Raw genomic sequence first — 13,485 nt, forward strand, 5'->3', positions numbered from 1 at the left:
ATAAGTGAATGGCGTCAAGGGACAGAGGGACGGGGAGCACTCTGGCTGGGGCGGTGGCGACACCACCACCGGCACCTCCCCTTCCTTGTGTGTCTGCTGTCCTGCGACTCCTTCGCGAGAAGCACTGTGCAGGAGACCAGAGGAACACAGAAAAAGCCCTTTCTCTCTCAGCCTTCTCTGAGCCAGGTGGGCTCTTTCTTTTTTTTTTTTTTTTTGAGACGGAGTCTCGCTTTGTCGCCCAGGCTGGAGTGCAGTGGCCGGATCTCAGCTCACTGCAAGCTCCGCCTCCCGGGTTTACGCCATTCTCCTGCCTCAGCCTCCCGAGTAGCTGGGACTACAGGCGCCCACCACCTCGCCCGGCTAGTTTTTTGTATTTTTAGTAGAGACGGGGTTTCACCATATTAGCCAGGATGGTCTCGATCTCCTGACCTCGTGATCTGCCCGTCTCGGCCTCCCAAAGTGCTGGGATTACAGGCTTGAGCCACCGCGCCCGGCCCAGGTGGGCTCTTTCAAAGGCACTTTACTTAAGGACAGAAAGGAAGAGCCTGCATCCATTGCCCGTGCCCGCCTCACTGGACCTGCCCCAGCTCTGCTGGCATCCCCAGCACTCACCTTCCCATAGACAAAGCAGTACAACGTGACGCCGGTGGCCCACACATCCAAGGCCTGGAAAGAAACATGCTCACATCAGTCCCCCACAGGCACAGCCACCTCTGCCCACCCAGCTCCAGTGGGCTGCAGGAGAGGCCTGCAAGGAACCTCTTCCCTCTGTCATGTACTCACTCGACAAACACTCCCCAGTGCTTGCTCGATGCTGGGCCCCATGCTGAGTGCTGAGGACACAGGGGCGGCCAGAACAAGGTCTCCACCCTCCAGGGGTTCTGAGTCTCCTTGGGACAGGCTCTAACCAGGAATGTTTCCAACTCAACGGGTATAAAACCACCTTCATCCACAGGGTCACACGGGCCACTCGCATGTCACAGACGCACCCCAGGAATGATAGTATATATGGAACTTCTGCTCACTAAACCAGCTCGGGGTTCAAGGAGTCATCTCTTCTCCTCACAATCCACCTTCTTCCTGATACTGCAAGCAGCTCCTGCCCACACAGAGGCCCTGTCCACTCACGCCCTCGTCCACTGCCACGGCAACAACTCCTCCAGGCTCCGAAGCACCCCTGGGCCTCCTCACACCCTGGATGTGTGCTCTCTCTACCTTCGCCTGCTCCGGAACGCCACCACTTCTGGTATCCACTTTCTCGCTTACGTGAATGATTCTCAGTCTCTACCTACATATTCCTGCCCCAGATGCATCATCTGAATCCAATCAGGGAACACCAGACAAATGCAAAGTGAAAACATCCTACAAAATAACAGGCTTGTTCTCTTCAAAAATGTCAAAACCGGCCGGGCGCGGTGGCTCACGTCTGTAATCTCAGCACTTTGGGAGGCCGAGGCGGGTGGATCATGAGGTCAGGAGATCGAGACCATCCTGGCCAACACGGTGAAACCCCGTCTCTACTAAAAACACAAAAAATTAGCTGGGTGTGGTGGCGGGCACCTGTAGTCCCAGCTACTCAGGAGGCTGAGGCAGGAGAACGGAATGAACCCGGGAGGCGGAGCTTGCAGTGAGTTGAGATCGCGCCACTGCACTGTAGCCTGGGCAACAGAGCAAGACTCTGTCTCAAAAAAAAAAAGTCAGGCCGGGCGCGGTGGCTCAAGCCTGTAATCCCAGCACTTTGGGAGGCCGAGACAGGCGGATCACGAGGTCAGGAGATCGAGACCATCCTGGCTAACATGGTGAAACTCCGTCTCTACTAAAAAAAAATACAAAAAACTAGCCGGGTGTGGTGGCGGACGCCTGTAGTCCCAGCTACTCGGGAGGCTGAGGCAGGAGAATGGCGTGAACCCAGGAGGCGGAGCTTGCAGTGAGCTGAGATCCGGCCACTGCACTCCAGCCTGGGTGACAGAGCGAGACTCCGTCTCAAAACAAAAACAAAAACAAAAACAAACAAACAAAAAAAAGTCAAGATCAGGACAGACAAAGGAAGGCCAAGGCCCTCTTCCAGATGAAAGGACACCCCAGACAAGAAGGTGAACGCAGCAAGTGGCCCTGGATCGGATCCCGGGACCAGAAAAAGAACAGGTTGTGAAGGACAGTATCAGGACAACTGATAACATTTAAATAAGGTCTGTGGATTATATATAATTTTTTTTTTTTCCAGATTCTCACTCTGTCGCCCAGGCTGGAGTGCAATGGCACGATCTCAGCTCACTGCAACCTCCACCTCCTGGGTTCAAATGATTCTCCTGCCTCAGCCTCCCAAGTAGATGGAATTACAGGCGCCTGCCACCACGCCCAGCTAATTTTTGTATTTTTTAGTAGAGATGGGGTTTCACCACGTTGGCCAGGCTGGTCTCAAACTCCTGACCTCAGGTGATCCACCCGCCTTGGCCTCCCAAAGGGGTGGGATTATAGGCGTGAGCCACTGTGCCCGACCTATACATAAGTCTTATCAATGATGAATTTCCTAATTTTAATCATTGTACTGAGGTTATGTAAGAGAATGTCCCTGTTCTTAGGAAATATCCACTAATGTATTTAGTGATAAAGGGGTATAATACCTTCAATGTAACTTTCAAATGGCTCAGAAAAATGTAGTATGAATACAGATAAATAGAAAAAGATGATGAAAAAGCCAGTGGGACAAAATGTCAACAATTGGTGAATCTGGGTAAAAAGACATATGGGATTTATTTGTACTATTCTTCCAACTTTTCTGTAAATTTAGAATTATATCAAAATAAAACATTTAAAAAAATCTTTATCAACATCGCCAACCTCTTTCTTTCTTTCTTTTTTAGAGACAAGGTCTCACTCAGTTGCTCAGGCTAGAGTGCAGTGGTGCGATCACAGCTCCCTACAGCCCTCAACTGCTGGGCTCAAGCGATCCACTCCAGCCTCCCAAGTAACCAGGACTACAGGTGCGCACCATCACACCTGGCTAATGTTTTTATTATTTTTTTTAGAAATGGGGTCTTGCTATGTTGCCCCGTCTTGTCTCAAATTCCTAGCCTTAAGAGGCCTGCCTTGGCCTCCCAAAGCACTGGGATTACAGGCATAAGCCACTGTGCCCGGCCTCCTGACCTCTTTCCTGGATACTCACATGTGTCCAAATGCCACTCACCCACAGCCTCCCTGGCAGTGGGGTGGCTGGCACTCCACAGGTGAAACAGCCAAGCGCCTAGGGAACTGCGCCAGACTGTGTAACCTCTTGTTCAGGTAACTTTGCCAACTTCTGTTGCTTAGGAGAAAGCCCAAACTTCCAGGCCCTTTACCCTCTGCCCCCCACCCTGTGCCCCTCTGTTCTCTGGTTTATTCTCTGGGCTCCGGGTCCTGCTCAGATCCTCCCCATTCTTCAAGGAACAGTTCAAATCCTGCCATGTCCCAAGATCTGCAGGGACCCCCAACTTCCCCCGAAACCATCCAGACGGCAGGAAACAGGGTTCTCTTTGGCTCTGCCTCTTCCACAGCCCGGTCCAGAACCCAGCACAGAGCAACCAACAGTAAATATCTGCAAGGGAGATTTGGGGCCACTTTGCTGGAAAACAGGAGAAGGTCAAAGTTGTGGAGTTCATCAGGCTCCAGGGGAGAAGCAAATATGTTGCTCCCTAGACACGAGGACCCTGGCACCCTCAGGTTAGAAACTGGGCCCCTGCAGCAAGCTATTACGCCCCCCACAGGAACCCCAGCCTGGCCCAGGGCCCGTGAGTCACCTTCCCACTGAAGCTCTGGCCGGAATCAGATATGGCCTCGGGGGCCATGAAAGCTGGGGTCCCGGCCGTGCTGGACAGTTGAGCATCGTTCCCCTCAAACTGGTTGCTGACACCAAAGTCGGCGATTTTCACGTGCCCATCATCCCCCAGGAGCAGGTTGGATGGCTTGATGTCCCTGTGGACGATCTTCTGGAAATGCACTGCAGAGAAAGGGAGCTTGAGCTGAGCGCTGGCCTGGGCACCGCTGCCCAGGACCCCATGTCTGTCCTCACCCAGCCAGGGATGCCAGCTGGGACATCCCAGCCCATGCACACTTTCGTCTGGTGACGACCTGCGAGGAGGACGTCAGGGCCATCGGCTCCATGTAGGTGCAGACAGGTGTGAGCAGCAGAGCCAGGACTGGAATCTTAGGAGTCTTTGGACTCCAAGTCCAGTGCCTTCTCCATGACAAACAAGGGACCTGCTGCTGAGTGGGGAGGTCAGAGGAAACTAGGGCAGGAGAGTTGGTTTTTGTTGTTGTTGTTTTTTTTGTTTTGTTTTGATACAGAGTCTCGCTCTGTCGCCCAGCTTGGAGGGCAATGGCGCAATCTCGGCTCACTGCAACCTCCACCTCCCAGGTTCAAGCGATTCTCCTGCCTCAGCCTCCCGAGTAGTTGGGATTACAGGTGTCTGCCACCACGCCCGGCTACTTTTTGTATTTTTAGTAGAGATGGGGTTTCACCATGTTGGTCAGGCTGGTCTGGAACTCCTGACCTCAGGTGATCCGCCCGCCTTGGCCTCCAAAAGTGCTGGGATTACAGGCGTGAGCCACTGCCCCCGGCTGGGAGTAGAGTTCTTCCTAGGCCCGCTCTGCCCCTTCCCTGTGAGTGCCGTCTGCAGGCCCAAAGCCCATCAAAACCTTTCTCCAGTTCCATCCCCCATCCAGGCTAGGCAGATGTCCGTGCTGCTGGGACTGACAATAAGACTGTCGTGACTCTGCTATCCTACAGAGGTACCATCTCAGCCCTAGGGATCTGGGCTGATGCGCTTTCAGAGATGGATGGCACCCCAGGCCTTCGGACGAGCAGGATGACACAGCTGGGGTGTAAGGTCAGCCACGTACAGTAGGATGAATCCCAAATCAGAAATGACCTAATAGGCTGGAAACCTGCCCTGCTTCCTGGGCCCAGGACCACCACAAAGTGATGCGTGGCTCAGGCTGAGATGGCCGGAAAGGTCCCAGCCAAGAGAGACACTGACCCCATCCCACAACCACCGACCTGTGGGCTCCCTCCTTGGCAAATACCTCCCCCTGGACCAACAGACCCCAGGATGTTGGAGAGGAGGGAATAGAGAAGGCGAGAGAAGAGAGGGGAAGGGAGAGGAGGAGAGGGAGGCTGGGGGCAGAGAGGACAGATGCCGTAAAATTATAACAATAACCGTAAAACCAGTGGCACTTTCTTGAATGCCTACTATGTGCCAGGCGTACCTCACACGAGGAATCTGACACACACCCATGAGTGCACAGAAGCTCGGGGGTGGATATTTGACCATGGAAAGCAGTCTCATGTTCTTATCTCAAACCCTAGCCTCTCCCTTGGACTCCAGCTCTTTACCCACATGGATTTCCAGTAGACATCTTGATAGGTAACTAGGCAGCTAGGCGTCGATATATGTCTCTGTGTGTCTCAACATAGTGTAACAACATGTCTAATTCAGAACTCGATTTCTCTGCCTGCAACGCCCACCAGCAACAAAACCAAACCAAAACAAAATAAAACAAAAAGCCCCTGCCGCTCCCCATTCTTTCCCACTCTGTGAAAGGCCAGAAACCTCAGGATCATCCTCAACTCCTCCTCTGAGACCCCACACCCTTCCCATCAGCCAGGTCTGCGAGCTCAGATCCAACTGCTTCTCATCACCTGCATCGCCGCACCTGCCCCCATCGACTGAGGACCAGGCCTGGGCTGCCCTGACCACCGAGCCCTCTCAGGGCAGCCTCAACTCTCCCTTCTTGGGGCCAGAATCACAAGGCAGGTCTTTGGCCCCCTGGCGCCTCTGTTCATCCACCTGCCCAGCCCCTGGTGCTAACCGCTCTGCCCCAGGGAAGGTCCTTCACTGTGATTAGCTGGGTCCTGACGAGGCTTTTACCCAAGACCCAGGTAAGATAAACTGGTTTCTTTGTGGAGACTAGGGGATAGCAGACAATAGGACTTCACGGGAAAGAAGGGACCACAATGGGAAGGAGGTGGAGTCACGCTGGTACAGGATTGTGCCTGCCACTGACCGTAACAGGGGTAAAATGTCCCCTTCCCATCCCATGCCTCTAGACCACTGGTAGGGACTTTCTGCAAAGCCCTCGCCTCTGTGTGCCTCAGTTTCCCCATATGTGCAAAGACAGTATTAATCTGAAGGCAAAGGAGAAGCTCAAGCAGGATAAAGACAGTCCTGTTTTTGGCCGGGCGCGGTGGCTCAAGCCTGTAATCCCAGCACTTGGGAGGCTGAGACGGGCGGATCACGAGGTCAGGAGATCGAGACCATCCTGGCTAACGCGGTGAAACCCCGTCTCTACTAAAAAATACAAAAAAAAACTAGCTGGGTGCAGTGGCGGGTGCCTGTAGTCCCAGCTACTCGGGAGGCTGAGGCAGGAGAATGGCGTGAACCCGGGAGGCGAAGCTTGTAGTGAGCTGAGATCCGGCCACTGCACTTCAGCCTGGGCGACAGAGCGAGACTCCATCTCAAAAAAAAAAAAAAAAAAGTCCTGTTTCTGTCACTGCAGGTCAAACCTCAGCTAGATCCCCACCCTGTTCCTCCAGGGAAAGAATATGCTCCCAAGAAACCAAGCTAAGATTTTATTTTTTATTTTTATATACGTATGTATGTATTTCGAGATAGAGTTTCACTCTTGTCACCCAGGCTGGAGTGCAATGGCGTGATCTCGGCTCACTGCAACCTCCACCTCCCAGGTTCAAGCGATTCTCCTGCCTCAGCCTCCCAAGTAGCTGGGATTACAGGCGTGCGTCACCACACCCAGCTAATTTTATATTTGTAGTAGAGACAGGGTTTTTCCATGTTGGTCAGGCTGGTCTCGAATTCCCGACCTCAGGTGATCTGCCCGCCTTGGCCTCCCAAAGTGCTGGGATTACAGGCATGAGCCACTGCACCCGGCCCAAGCTAAGATTTTAGAGATGGGCATCTTCCCTGGTCCCCAATCCAAGCCAGGACCCTAGGTGTCTAGGGGCTCTCCTCTCCCCAGACCAGCAAGTCGCCCCATGCTGACCACACCACCTCCTTCCTATCCCTACCCCGCTGCCACTGCCTTAATCCAGGCCTCACCATCTGTCACTTGGGCTGCAGAAACAGCCTCCTCCCTGGCCAGCTGGCTGCCTCTCACCCTCTGATGACACACTCCAATCCAGCCACCACACAGCTGCCAGACAGCTTTCTCAGGCATAAATCCCATCATGCCCCTCCCCATGCTTAAAGCTCTCAGGGCCTCACAGAGCTGGCAGGATGAAGTCAGCAAAGACCTCAGGGGAGGCACTCCCAGCCCTCATGCTGGGGCCTGGACAGTGTTTCCAGCATCATCTTTCACTAACCACTGCCCTCCTCTGCCCACTGGAGGCTTCAGCCAGACTCCACTTCTCCCCAGACTCAAAGAGTATACGCCTATGCTGGGCACACTGTCTCCTACCCCCATCCCTCAAAACCTGAGCAGGGAACTTGACTCATCCCTCAGGACCTGAATCATAAGCAGCCTCTTCAGGGAGACTTCCCCAGCCCCCCGGCACTCCGACGGCCTCTGGGCTCCCCAACCTTGGCAGGCACCACATTATATTATCTGCCTGCCTAGATTCCTGTCCCTTCCACCAGGCCGTAAACTCAGGTCTGGGTCTTTCACCCCTATGCCCCCAGGCAAGTGAATGCAGCTAATGACTGAAATGAGACAGAGGCCAAGCTCACATCACCCTCCTGAGCTCTCATCAGGCTAGGGCCCCTCACAGTTAAACCCACCCTGGCACCATGCCCTGGCCCCATGCCAGGACAGACTCTTCCCCCAGCAGTTGGACATACATCCCTGCCTTCCCGCATCTCTTGAGGCCCCGTGGCAACGCTAAGCTAGGCTAAGAACTCAGCAGAAGAAAGATTCAGTACAGCCAGGGCTCCGACCCACAGGAGCAGAAACGCTGAAGGATCTGGCGCATGCCCAGTGAGGTCCACCGCCCGCCCCCTCCCCCCCCAGGCCTTGGCCCCGCCCACTCGTGCATGCCCCACTCCCACTGAAGCTGATTGGCAGGCCAGCTCTGACTGACAGGAGCTGCTCAGAGCCTGCTCAGCCTGGGCTCTGCTGCCTGCCAGATCCCCTAGCCTCAGCCCCAGTGGGCAGGGTGCCCCGCACTCACAGTACTCGAGGCCCAGGATGACGTCCCGCAGGTAGAGGCGAGCTTGCTCCTCCGAGAAGGGCTTGTCACAGGGCACTTCCATGACGGGCCTATGGAGAAGGATGCGGGAGGGGCATTTAGCCGAAATCAGGGCACTCGGCCATTCAGGCGGTCGGGACGTCCCGGGAAACCTGTGCCCACATGGGTCCCTAGAACCCAAGATATTAGCTTTTTCTGCTATATAATAAAAAATGTAAAGCACACATACTCATACATATCCCGTTTCAATCATAATTTCAAATCAGCTTTCTCTTAATTTGATTGCCTTGATATTCCTTCTTCTAAGTACCTAACAGTCTATAATCAAACAATTGCAAAGATGCCATTTGGAGCACTGTGTTTCAAACCGTGGATCCAGACCCAAGAGAGGATCACGAAATCAATTTAGTGGGAGGCAACTGCTTTTTTTATTTCCGAAATAAGTAGAATATATCAGAATATATTGCATGTAGTAAAGATATATGCTGTTCTGTAAAACTTTGGTTTCAATTACAGATACGGATAGCAATAGAAATATATATTTCTTGTTTTGGATAGAGGTCAAAACATGTGAAGGCCGGGCGCGGTGGCTCAAGCCTGTAATCCCAGCACTTTGGGAGGCCGAGACGGGCGGATCACGAGGTCAGGAGATCAAGACCATCCTGGCTGGCCGGGCGCGGTGGCTCAAGCCTGTAATCCTAGCACTTTGGGAGGCCGAGACGGGCGGATCACGAGGTCAGGAGATCGAGACCATCCTGGCTAACACGGTGAAACCCCGTCTCTACTAAAAATACAAGAAAATTAGCCGGGCGAGGTGGCAGGCGCCTGTAGTCCCAGCTACTCGGGAGGCTGAGGCAGGAGAATGGCGTGAACCCGGGGGGGCGGAGCTTGCAGTGAGCCGAGATCGCGCCACTGCACTCCAGCCTGGGGCACAGAGCAAGACTCCGTCTCAAAAAAAAAAAAAAAAAAAGACCATCCTGGCTAACACGGTGAAACCCCGTCTCTACTAAAAATACAAAAAATTAGCCGGGCGTGGTGGCGGGCGCCTGTAGTCCCAGCTACTCGGAGGCTGAGGCGGGAGAATGGCGTGAACCCGGGAGGCGGAGCTTGCAGTGAGCCGAGATCGCGCCACTGCACTCCAGCCTGGGAGACACAGCGAGACTCCGTCTGAAAAAAAAACAAAAAAAAAACAAAAAACAAAACAAACAAACAAAAAAACATGTGAAAGCCTCCAAGTCTTAAAGGGACACCCCTCCCTGCCCCTCTCCCCAAAATGGTCTGTAGGAAGCTGCCCAGGCAGAGAGACAAGCTGCAGCCTGCATTCAAGCCTTGGCAGTGAGGGACCCGGAACACCCAGCCCCGTGCTCATTACTCCATGTCATCTGCTCTGTAAATACCCTGAAAAGCCGCAGAGGGCAGACGTGTGGAACCTGGCCTCCATCAGTGACTCGCTGTGTGACCTTGAGCAAGCCACACACCATCTCTGGTCCTCGGCTTTCCCGCTCACAAATAGGAGCAAATGGAATCCCACCCACTGCGTTCACAGACTGGTTGGAAAGCTGAAAAACCCTCTGTGATTCGAATATCGCGAAGAGTTGAGTCCCACCTCTATACTTTGACCTAAAAAACACTCCTTTCTCCTTTCCTCCCCCTCTCCTCCATCCATATCTTCCCAGTTCTTCAAGGCCTGGGTCAAAACCCATCCCCTTTTCCAGAGGTCTCCCTGCTGACTATTGCAGTCTCACTGACCCCCATCCGCCTTCAAAGAATGGTCCTCTTGGTCTCTTATTTACCCCTAAGGGCAGGGCCTCCGTCTCTGACTTCTCCTAGAGTAGCTGACCCTTGGGCTGGGGACACAGGGAGGGAAAGGAAGGAAGGCCCGGATGAGACTTGACCTGCCTGATCAGGACGGAAACTCACCCCTTTCTCAGGAGGTCAAACACTGAAAGAAAAGACAAGAAGGTGAGGTGTAGCTGGCCGGCAAAGCAGCCGATGCCAAGGTCCCTCCCTGGTCTGGAGGGTAGGAGAGGGGGGCAGGCATGCAGGCATACTCGAGGCAGGGACAGGACAGGGGTTCCTGGGATATCAGAACAAATAAATGCATGAGAGTGGGGTCTGCTAGGGACCTGCCTCATCTGATCCTCAGGTACCAGGTGAGAACCATCAGCATCAGCACGGGGCCCTTTGACAGAGGGGGAAACTGAGGCACGGAGAAGGGGTAGAAATTTTCCTAAAGGTCACAGCAGACAGGCAGGTAGGGTAGGGAGTGGAGACTAAAGCCTCAGCCTCTAATTCCTAAGCCAGTTCTTCTTCTGCCCCATTTTCTGAGGCCTCCTCTAAGTCCAGCCCTGAACCAGACACAAGGAACTAAAACAATAACATTACTATTAACAAGGATAATAACGAATGTGCTTTACATATAATTACTCAGTTACTCCTCACATCGACTCTATGAGGTAGATACCACTAGTATCCCTGTTTTATAGGTGACAAAACTGAGGCACAGAGCTACGGTGTCTGGGAACCTGCATCTACCTGAGCGCATGGCCCAAATGGATCCACTGTCTTGCTGCTCAGAGGGAAGCAGGGAGTGGGGCTTGGGAATATTTGCTGAATCTAACTGGATATTCTGGGCCTGGTTCTGCAGGGCTGGGCAAGGGAATCCAGGGCTTCAGAACGTGTGTTTTTCTTCTGTCCCCAGGAGGTCAGTGTATTTACACTGCCCACCTGAAGGTCATATGTGTCCCAAGGGAGCCCTTGGGCCAGCCCTGGGTGAGCTGCTGTGGGAATGAGCCAGGTCACTCACCCAAATAGAGATTGTCCTCAGCTGGGTCATCCAGGACCTGGTCAGAGGGAGCAGACATGGGGTTGGGGGTCCCAGGCCTCCTGGTCCTTGCCAGCCCCAGAACCCTTAGCATGCACTGCAACCACCCCAGACAATGGAGCAGGAAGTGCACAGGTGCCAGACTGATGGGGCCTCAGAAGTCACTGACCCCCAGCCTGGCCCGCCACATGACATTCAGCCTTCCTCCCCTCCTGCTGCAATGAGGGGTTCACTTCTTGCCTCTGGGGCAGCCCCTCACCCTCCGTGGGAACTTGGGAACATCCCTGACCAGGCTGGGCTCCCAAAGCCTCCCTGCAGCCCCACCCCAAGTCTGGCCCTGTCATCAGAGGCCTCAGCCACATCTGCTCCCTTGGCAAGATCCCCGGGTCTGTGCTAGGGGCTCCCCAGCACCAGAAAAGCGGCTCCCATGAGACTCAGGTGCCGGTTCCCACCTGCTCACCACCACCTCCCCCTACCTCGATCAGTTTGACCACATTCACGTGGTCCAGCTTCTTCAGGATGGCAATCTCCTGGTACACCCGCTCCAGGGGCAGCAGCTGCTTGGCTGGTCCTCCCTGGGCAGCCTGGGACCCTCTTGGGGGAGGGCGACCTGTAACCAGGAAGAGAATTCAAGCACCCGTTCCAGGTGGCTGGGCCTCACCGTGGCCCCCAAACCAGTCTCAAGCAAGAGTCTTGCACGCCCGTGGTCTTGTCCCAACCCACCAGGCACATTCCATCCCCAGGCCTCTGCTCACGCCGTCTCCCTCTCTACCCCATTCTTAGCCAAAACCAGCTCGGGACCGAGGTCTCTTCCGCCTCCCAGGCTAGGGGCTCCCAGGGACAGGACCAGAAGATACATACGTGGAAAGCCATACTGCTTCAGTAACTTCTTTTTGGAAAGCACTTTCATTGCCTAAGGAAGGAGGGACAGAAATGTCACTAGCGTGAAGCCAGCGGGAGCTAGAACAGGCTGGTACGTGTGGACTGAGGTCCGGAGAGGCACACTGGACATCTGCTACTGGCCCTGAGGGTGTGGCCCAGGTACGTGTTAAGCGGGGTTAGGGGGTGGCCACATCTGAGCCTAGCCCTTCCCCTTATTCCCCCAGCAAGCCTTTCTGGAGCTCTCCCCACAGAGGAATCCAGCCTCTGCTTGCATATCCCCAGGGTTAGGAAGCTCATTCCTTTGCATACCCCCAGGGACAGGGAGCTCACTCTCAGGCAGCCCTGTCCTCTATCTCCTGAGCACAACTCCTGCCCCACCTCCCAGGCTTCCAGGGCCCGGCGTGGGCAACATCTCCCTCCTATCCCCAGACTCACATAGTGTCTGTCTTCACTCTCGTTGTAGGCCAGCCTCACCACACCGTAGGCACCCTGCAGACAGGCATCGGTCAGCCCCACCTGGACAGGGCAACCCCTCCCAGGACCAGCTCAGGAGGTGGGGAGCCCGAGCAGCTCTGGTCTCTCCTGCACCCCATCTGCACCTCCCACCACCAGCTGGCTCATGGGCAAATATTGTAGCAGACGGGGAGGGGACTCCTGTGCCCTGGTAACTGCCCCTACTTGGCTCAACACGGCTCCATGCCTCCTTCAGTCCCTCCTTGTCAACTGTCAAGAACTCTGGGAGTCAGGAGTCAACAGTCATCTTCCACCCTCCCCGGGTACCTGGGAACTTCCCCCAGGGCACGAAACTGTCCTCACCTCCAGGCTAGGACTTGCCTGGCTCTGCCTCCCGTTCCCTCCCACACAGGAGAAGGAACAGCGCCAAGCAGAGGATCCCGCAGCCCGCACTGCTCTCAGCCTGCCCACTCCTACCTTGCCAATCTCACTCTGCAGCTTGTACTGGTTGAGCTGCACGCAGTCCTGTGGGGGAAGAGTGAGCACCAGGTTGAGCCGGGTCCAGAGGCAGCACTGCTCCTACCTCAGAGCCCGTTCAGGGTCCAATTCTGGCCACAGGCCCCTCATTCCCAGACCCCCAGGTCTCACCAAGCGTTTGAGTTTGGATAGGGAAGCTGGTGGTGCCATCGCCCCCGTATGTGATGAGAAGATGTGGCTCATGTTTGAAAACATGGATGGTGACGCCACGGCTGTGCTGTGTTCCCCAGATGCAGTGGTGAAGGGAAAACGCTAATTCCTGTCTGGATTCTGCAGTCTGGGAGACCCCAATGCACGAGAAACCCATGAGCAACTATTTCCGGAAGCAGCTGAATGAGAAGGTCTAGACTCCAAGGACAAGATGAGGAGCCCTGGGCACAGAGGCTGAGAGCCTGGGTTCAGGCACAGAGAGCTCAGCCCCTGACATCCGTAGACTGCTCAGAACCTGAGTGCACTTTCAGAACTAACTGGCAAGAACGCCAGCTGAAGCCCAGAGGCTGGAGCCAGGCTGGCCGTTTCTGAGGCAGAGCAGACTCTAGGAGGCAGAATTAGAGGCGAGGGATGCAAGCTGGGAAAGAGTTGGGGGGTAGGGGGAACATAGCCTCTATCTTCA

At 54.6% G+C, this 13,485-nt stretch overlaps 1 protein-coding gene across 19 annotated transcripts in view; it reads right to left on the minus strand.

The window, feature by feature from the left end:
• CAMKK1 (calcium/calmodulin dependent protein kinase kinase 1) overlaps positions 1 to 13,485 on the minus strand; it is a 35,249-nt gene that overhangs the window by 13,051 nt on the left and 8,713 nt on the right. For 5 of the 19 annotated variants that reach the window (XR_013405962.1, XR_013405961.1, XM_028835899.2 and 2 more), the window contains exons 3-11: positions 12,813 to 12,860; positions 12,318 to 12,371; positions 11,862 to 11,913; positions 11,477 to 11,610; positions 10,983 to 11,019; positions 10,097 to 10,118; positions 8,159 to 8,247; positions 3,777 to 3,976; positions 613 to 666 (exon numbers count right to left, since the gene is read on the minus strand). Coding sequence is in view for 15 of the 19 variants with exons in the window: in XM_028835899.2 (XP_028691732.2) it covers positions 613 to 666; positions 3,777 to 3,976; positions 8,159 to 8,247; positions 10,097 to 10,118; positions 10,983 to 11,019; positions 11,477 to 11,610; positions 11,862 to 11,913; positions 12,318 to 12,371; positions 12,813 to 12,860 (690 nt within the window). In the remaining 4 variants the exon portion in view is untranslated. Of the gene's footprint in view, positions 1 to 612; positions 736 to 2,844; positions 3,602 to 3,732; positions 3,977 to 8,158; positions 8,248 to 10,096; positions 10,254 to 10,711; positions 10,826 to 10,978; positions 11,020 to 11,476; positions 11,611 to 11,861; positions 11,914 to 12,317; positions 12,372 to 12,812; positions 12,861 to 13,485 lie in introns of those variants that run through there. The other 14 variants (XR_013405963.1, XM_077969987.1, XM_077969986.1 and 11 more) reach the window with 8 other exon arrangements.

Source organism: Macaca mulatta, chromosome 16 (genome assembly GCF_049350105.2).
Source record: "Macaca mulatta isolate MMU2019108-1 chromosome 16, T2T-MMU8v2.0, whole genome shotgun sequence".
Classification (NCBI taxonomy): domain Eukaryota; kingdom Metazoa; phylum Chordata; class Mammalia; order Primates; family Cercopithecidae; genus Macaca; species Macaca mulatta.